We start from the raw sequence: 8,390 nt of genomic DNA, 5'->3' as shown, positions 1-8,390 counted from the left end.
AAAAAGGTTCATACAAATAAATTTTTTTTTTGCAAAAATGCCGATATTTAACATTCTGAATTAAAGAACCTTTGTGAGCGCGCTCACATACCCCACGCCCCAACATTGTCACTGGACAAACAAAATCTCACCAGAAAATACAGTTAAAATTCATATTAACATATCCTAAGTTCAAAGACTCATAACTCTACAAAAGTCAAATGATACAAATTTTCTTGTGGATATGCACATTTACATATTATGTCCTCATTAACTACAAAGTTTCATGAAATTCTGTTGTGTGGTTTCAGAGGAGTTGCGATTACAAACTGTTGCGGTAGTATAATTTGGCCAAAATTCTAAGTTCAAAGGGGCATAACTCCTAGAAAAAAAATTGAATCGTAATTTTCGTAACGTTCTGACGGACTGACTGACGGACGGACGGACGGGTCAAAAACATTATACCCTTCGCTACTTTTAACGTGGGGGTATAATTACAAAATCAAATTTCATAAAAGTGATGCCTTTCCTTATAGGCTTCATGGAGGGTTGTAACACAGATGACGGAATGCCTAATATATAGATACATGTATGTAATACAATAACTAAAATTTTATATAATTTATTCTATTTTTTATCCGAAAGATTAAATCAAAACTTTGTAATTTCATCCTGTTTTGATGCTCCGAATCCAAAGTGAAATGTCCCATTATCGGTCGGAGTTCGTCGGATTTCATCAGCTTTCAAGAAGTCGATTGGTGAATGAATTTCTTCATCAGCCCTATCTGTTTCGTCAGAGTAGTGGTTCATAAGTTTAGAGAGATCAGGAAAGGAGCTACCCATACTTTCCCTGTCATCACGATCACTATCATACTCAAAATGTGCTGGAGTTATTGTTTCCTCCTTCAGTGGCTTGAATACGTCGTCTTCAGTGTCCAGAACAATGGAAGAGAACCGAACTTGTTTGTCATTATAGTCAATATTTGGTTCATTTTCATGATCTTCGTATTTGTGTTCTCCGTTTTCAGCATCTTGATCAAATAATGACTGATCTGATTCGAATTTCATTAGGTTAGTTGAATCAATATGAGTTATATTGCCTTGTTCATTGATTTCAAAGTTACTATATCCACTCATATCTATATCATCGTATGTCTCTACAGATGTTACAATTTGGGTACCATCTGCACTTTTCACAAAGGTTTGTTCGGAGTGTTCATCTAACGTACCGTCTACATTCACTGGTTTATCTTCTATATTTAGTCTTTCTGCCAAGTCTTGTAGACTTTCCAATGCTTCGTTTGTGGCTGCAACCGTTGATGGTGATATTGTCATTGTAGTTTTGTGCATACTTTCGTAAACAGGATTAGAAAAAGCTGTAGCATCAAGAGACGTCGCGTTACTGCTTTGGCTAATTTCCCCTTCCTGTGTATTAAGTGAGCCAGCATAGTCAGAAGTTTCGTCGTCAAGCCGAACCTTTATTTCCTGTGATTCATATAACGAACTTTTACGAATCAAATTACTATGAAGCCTGTCAAATTTCTGTTGTCTGGAATCAAGAAAAAAACACACGTTTATGTATAAAACAAGAAATCAAAAGTATACATATAGTGTACAAAAGTCACAAACTGGAGGAAGGGTTGCGATTTTAGCTTGCTTCTTCGTGTACCTCACTACCTGTTCTAAGCCCGGAAACTCGTATGTCGTTATTTTTGTTATATCTTTATGTTTTTGTTATTTAAGATTTTTATGCTGATGACATATTTCAACAGTATTTTTAAAAATTATTCATATCTTTTTTTGATGCGAAGTGATTTAGAGCCTGCCATATTTGACTAACACTTGTTTATTGTTTAAGACCGAAGTTGAACTACGGTATATATGTCTTTTTTGAGTCACTAAGTTGCTGCTTCATTGACGTACACCTAAGATATTTATTGACTAAATAAACTTCACAAGTCCAGTAAAGTTTCAGAAAAGTTGTGAATTAAAGAACATAACATTATTAAACAAGTTTATAAAATTAAGATATTGCGAGACGGCATTTCATTTTGGCTAACTAATAAAAAAGGTAATGGAGAAGGTATGATTTTTAATAAACCAACTCCCAAAATAACCTCGTTTTTAGATCTTGTCACGAGGCAAGACTTCCCTTAAAGTGATATTTTCCTACAAGATGTATTTTACTAACATACAAGATGAATTTTACACAATATATACGTGTTTCAAGATGTATTATACTAATAAAAAAATATTTTTTGGGATTAGGCCTTGGCTCATACCTATTTTGTACAGAAGGTACGTATGAAATGGCAATTTTAGATTTAAATTGTCATTCCGACATGTTCATGACATCATAGTGACCTTTCTTCATATAAGTGTCAATATTAAATCAATCTGTTCGTCTATCAATAAAATTAATATAATTTTCAAATGCTTGAATATTTACTATTTTGTGTTGGGGCAACTAATGGCTCTTTTCATACCACCTCATTTCAAAAACAATGTTAATTGTAAATGTTTTATAATTTTACAATCATCCTCTCCCACCAATAAATCAATTACTTGAAATGTTTGACTAATTTCTATATTGTTTTTATCTTTCAGTAAAAACATTGTCACAGAATAAAAAAAAAACGTATATATATAATACAAATGTCTTCAAAATATTCTATTTCTAAAAAAAACCCTCTAGCAATCATTTTAAGTCCAAGATGACCACCACAATTTATATACTCCCATACTACCTTAGATGATCACTCAAGTATTGTTGTCTGATCTAATACATCAAACCTACTTAAAAGTAGTATCTGTACATTTAAGTTACTTACTTGATACTGTAGAGTGCCCATTGCTTCCGAACAACGATGATGATAATAATACTGGAAATAAATATCACACCACTAATGGCAATTAAAGCAATTTCTACAGCACGAATACCCTCCCTATGAAGGCTAGGTAGGTATACTGTCCTCTGGTTCCCAAATAAAGCTTGGATTTCTGACATATGTTCCAATATCATACTGTAGTATAAATATAACATTTGTTATTTAGGACAAAAGGCATTAAAGCTTTTTTTAATCTGATATTATCAATTATATTTCATACAACACATATTCCAACAAATAACAACAAATAACAACCCGACCAAAGAGCAGAAAATAGTAAACTTGTACCCTTCAAGCATATTTTTTCAAAAGAAAACAACACATCCGATACTGCAATGTCAATAGTTTAATAATATCAAAAATTTGTTTCAAACTCTTGCTTTTATATTGCCTAAAAGTATATTAAGGTACAGGGAATAATTATAAAAACTGATTTTTTTTATTTGTTTACGCCTTATCAACTTATTTTGTGTTTTTTTAGAGAAACAATCTAATTTAAGTATGATTATCATCATTTAAATAAATTAGTATAAAGTATATTTATTATTCATGTTTGTTTTGTCTATTCATTGGATAATTGTAATTTTTTAATACTAACGGAGTACATTTGAGTTTTCAAAAAATAAAGGGAAAGTTCAATATCTGCAAATTTACGAACGCTAATTCCACCCATAACTTCTATTGGAATGGTGCATATTTGTTAAGAACATGACGTTTTTTATCGTATTTCTATATCCCGCCTTTTAGACTGCATGTTTTCCATTTGTGTAAAAATGGAAAAAAAGTTATTCAAAAATGCATTTAGTTATAACAGTTTTGCATACTTACACTCTCAATACGGAGGTAGAAATGGTTGTTTCATTGTTGTATTTCCCAGAAATATACATGTAAGACCTAGATGAAATACAATGTTTACACCATAAGTATAAAAGGAATAAAGACAATGTAGTTTATTTCATGACTCTGAAAACAGGGATATATATATAATGAATTCAAGATAAAAAAAAAAAGTTTTTAAAATGCATTTTCCTCTGAATTGGGTAAAAACAATGTCTATAGAACTTCATAATAAAAAAAAGTACAGTCATTCAAAAACCCTGTGAATACACGTGCATTTACATATTCAAACAGCAGACAAGTTAGTGGGAAAGGTTATTTAATGATTTTTTTCTAGGTAAATTTGATGTACTACACGTGTAAAAGTACATTTTTCATAAATAATACCCTTAAAGGTTTGACAGGGGTAACGAAATACTGTAATCACTTGGTCTTCATCCGAACGGCAGTAAACCCATGCCAAAATAGGGCGTTAGTCTTACTGTGCAGGAAAATTCGCTACCCCGTCTGGAACGGGGACGTTGAAATCGATTTTCTTATGTAGAGGGAGGTCGACGCTCTCTGGACGTTACGGAACCCTTGCAACAACTCTATGTGGGGCCCGTAGCAGAGGCGGACTTAGTGCAGGGTGCCCACCCCCTTATTGAGCTACATTTATGGTTAGTGCAGACTTTTTACCTGTTCAATTCCAAACGTTGTCTAGTTTGGGGCCCCTGGATCCGCATCTCCGTAGGTGGCAAGTTAGACAAAATTTCTGTCCCTATCCGACATTGCATTATTTTCCATTGGAAGTAATAATTTTCCGCCCTTTAAAACCGGCCAAACGCCTATCTTACAGAACTTACCTATTGTATTTGATGTTAAAAAAGAGGGACGAAAGATACCAGAAAGACTGTCCAACTCATAGATCGAAAACAAACTGACAACGCCATTGCAAAAAATAAAAAGACAAACAGACAAATAATAGTACAGATGACACAACATAGAAAACTAAAGACTAAGCAACACGAACCCCACCAAAAACTGGGGGTGATCTCAGGTGCTCCGGAAGGGTAAGCAGATCCTGCTCCACATGTGGCACCCGTCGTGTTGCTTATGTTATTATTATAAATCCGGTAAATAGTCTAATTCGGTAGGTCACATTCGTGAAAAGGGAAGGGTATTGTAGTTACGACATAAGGAACATATCCGATATCATCTGTGAAACGGTTATTCCATAACGGTCAACCAACTCGTGACGGCGTCCGTAAAATTTACGAAGGGATGATTTCAACTTCACCATTTGGAACTCTTGGTTTAATAGCTTCCTTGTGAGCAGCAATCCTCTATCAAGGAAATCATGATAGGAAATACAAGCCCGGGAATATCGTATCAATTGGGAGATATATACTCCGTATACAGGCGCTGCTGGAATGTTGCTACATAGAAATGGAAAGTTCACAATTGGGAAGCTGAAATCATCTCTTTTGTCGTAAAGTTTTTTTTTCAACCGACCCTCATTGTCAATTTCTAGATGTAAGTCAAGATATGAGGCAGATTTAACTGTATCTGTAGTATCCTTTATCTCTAGTTCGATGGGATAGATTCGTTCAACATAGTCACCAAATTTTGTATTATTTAGTGAGAGAACATCATCTATATAGCGGAACGTAAAGTTAAAGGATATTGCTAACTTCTTATCTTTCTTCCTAATTTGCGCTCCTCCTGAAAATGTATGAACTATTTGCTACTGGACGTAAGGAAACATACATTAATCAACCATAAAGAAGACAACATAAAAATAAGAAGATGTGGTATGAATGCCAATGAAACAACTCTCCACAAGAGACCAAATGACACAGAAATTAACAACTATAGGTCACCGTACGGCCTTCAACAATGAGTAAAACCCATACCGCAAAGTCAGCTATAAAAGGCCCCGAAATGACAAATTTTAAACAATTCAAACGAGAAAACTAACGGCCTGATTTATGTACAAATTACTGAACGAAAAACAAATATGATATACAGCAACAAACAACAACCAGTGAATTACAGGCCCCTAAAAGGCTGTTTAACTTACACGTGTGTTGATGCATTATTATTATGTTATTGTACCACATAACAATTTACAATGGTTTATCTATATACATGTATTCAACCATTTACCTTGTTTGTTGATTTTGATTCTTTAGTTTTACACCCTTTACTCCCTCTATATGAGCTTTGATCTTCAGTATAGCACCAATTTGCCTGTAAATTGGAAGAGAAAAAAAATCAAATTTAAAATACCACTGATCCCACTGAAAATTGTCTCTGAGTAAATCTAGAGGTTGATGGAAATTATCTATATCACACCAGTGCCCTTCAACTTCGTATTCAATTTGAATTTCTAACTGATCCGAGCGTCGCTGATGAGTCATATGTATACGGAAAACGCGTCTGTCGCACCAAACCATAAGGCTTGTATCTTTGATGAGTTTTAACAACCACTAGGTCGATGTCACTGCTTGACGTTTTGTCCACGAGGGCACAACCATCCGAGTAGTCAGCACCTTTGTATTGACATGAAATATCATTGATATATTTACATTTTCATTAAAGTCCTTTACTGATTATAAAATGTCGAATTATTTAAAACACTAAGGTTTTATTACACATAGGAATAGATTGCCATAGTCGTACTTGGCACAACGTTTTTGATATTTTCGTTTAAAATGCTCTTCAACGCGTGTCTGGCGTACCAAATTATAAGCCATATATCTTTGATAGAGATTTTACACAACAAAACTACTTTTGATGACAAATATTAGAAAAGAATAGAAAACGATGAAAAAACCTCTTTGCATTATTCTTAATATACTGCGCATCTCACTTAATATCTTTGATACATCTCATTTATTCATGTCTAGTTGCGATATCTATTTCTAAATGTGATGCGTTGAAAAAAATGTACAGTGTATTATTTTTGCAAACCTCTCAAGTTCATCTTTTTTTTCTTTTAATTTTTTCTCCTCTAATGGTGTACCAAACTTTATTTGTGATCCGACTATACTAACCCGTGTTATCTGAAAAAAAAAATAATCGTAGATAAGTAACGAGAAATACACTTCAGATCATGAAGATACATGTATCATATTTTGTTAGAACACTGTTCTGGCTTCTCATACATAATGTATGATGCATACAAATCAGTAAATTATCAGATACATTCTTTATGAAAATGCATTACTTTTAAGACACTTCGTTTATGGTAAATACATGTCTGGCTAGTCATTAAATAAAGTGATCAGAAGGTTTAAAATTATAAATACGGAATTTCCTAAAAAAAAAAGTTCTTGAGTAACCGGTACCGAAAGTCCATACAGTACTGAATTTATCGTATAAGGAAAATATTTGAAAAGAATGCTTTCAATACCTTTGCCAAACTGTACAATTTCATCCACTGGCATTAAAAAAAATCCGTTTCGACCAAAATGGAGGTTTGAATTCAAAATTCATAACGACTGATTTGTTTAAATAACAAATATCACATATACTGATCTAAGCAATTGAAAACTTCTTTTAGCGCTTTTTTCCCCTTAAAATATAAGGCATCTTAAAGATAAATAATTGTCAAACATTTATCTTTGAATGTTGTCTTTTGAAATCCTGTTGCGAGGTTAGGTTGCTGTTACATTGATTAATGTTGTTATTTTCATTCTTTCCGCTCATATTTTAAATCAAAAAGGAATATCAATCATAAAAAATTATTACTGTAAAATCAATGTATCAGCACCATGCAAAAAAACGGCATCACTTACCAATATTTGAGCGAAGGATCTTAACTGAGGAACACCGCCATCAGATGCTACCACGCTAATCTGATACAAACTTTTCATATCATTATGCGAATCCTTCATTTTGATATTACCAACTGAATCTACTGAAAATGTTGTCGAGTCACTGGAAACAGATCGTATATTTTTCTTTAAACTGATATATGTTCACATGGAAAATGAAAGGATATGGAGTAAATGTACATGGGACAAAATCGCACACAATACATAGAAAACATAGAAAATTATCAATGAACAGGGCTTTTATTCCTGTTCTTCATCTTGACAGTTGATGTAGGGTCTTCAACAATGAACGAATCATTCATACCCTATAACAAGGTCAAGACGGCCCCATGTTCACATGACATATTTATTCTTTTTTAGTTTATCTGGTACCAATTATAACACATTTTTTCCTTCGATCTATATGATAATAAGATGTGAAAAAAAATCAAAACTTTGATCAATCTTCATGCATGTTCTTCCTAATAAATGATTATGAATCGACTAAATTCGCCTGAAATAGCTGGTACTTAAAACTTACAACAATGATGTTGCAACAAATCGACAACAGAAACTGGTACCATGGTCTGCATTATCAACAAACAGCGTGGAACAGTGTGCATCATAAGTCTACACCTCAAAATGATTTTTTTCGTTTAAATTGTCATCTGGTCATGTCATGGCCTTTTAAAGCTTACTATACGATATGGATTTTGCTCAGTGTTGAAGATCGTAAGATGACCCATACATGCTTAAATCCGCTTCATTCAGATTGTGTTTTTGTGTCTCATTGGCAACATAGCACATCTCCTTATTTTATGTTATTCCTTTTGAAAAAAAAAGAAGTTAAAATGAACTTCGGATATTTTAACACAAACAACGCTAA

General features: G+C 33.3%; 1 protein-coding gene across 1 annotated transcript in view; it reads right to left on the bottom strand.

The window, feature by feature from the left end:
- Positions 1–585: 585 nt before the first annotated feature.
- The window catches only part of LOC127726006 (uncharacterized), a 158,985-nt gene continuing 151,180 nt past the window's right edge, over positions 586–8,390 (bottom strand). The window contains exons 19-24 of the mRNA XM_052233304.1: positions 7,487–7,628; positions 6,660–6,751; positions 5,853–5,936; positions 3,696–3,761; positions 2,811–3,002; positions 586–1,528 (exon numbers count right to left, since the gene is read on the bottom strand). Of these exons, the coding sequence (XP_052089264.1) occupies positions 631–1,528; positions 2,811–3,002; positions 3,696–3,761; positions 5,853–5,936; positions 6,660–6,751; positions 7,487–7,628 (1,474 nt within the window). The 3' untranslated portion in view covers positions 586–630. The remainder of the gene's footprint in view (positions 1,529–2,810; positions 3,003–3,695; positions 3,762–5,852; positions 5,937–6,659; positions 6,752–7,486; positions 7,629–8,390) is intronic.

This window comes from Mytilus californianus, unplaced genomic scaffold (genome assembly GCF_021869535.1).
Source record: "Mytilus californianus isolate M0D057914Y unplaced genomic scaffold, xbMytCali1.0.p SCAF_15, whole genome shotgun sequence".
NCBI classification, from domain to species: Eukaryota; Metazoa; Mollusca; class Bivalvia; order Mytilida; family Mytilidae; genus Mytilus; species Mytilus californianus.
The sequence above is the reverse complement of the archived record's forward strand: the minus strand, read 5'-3'. Positions and strand labels throughout refer to the sequence as shown.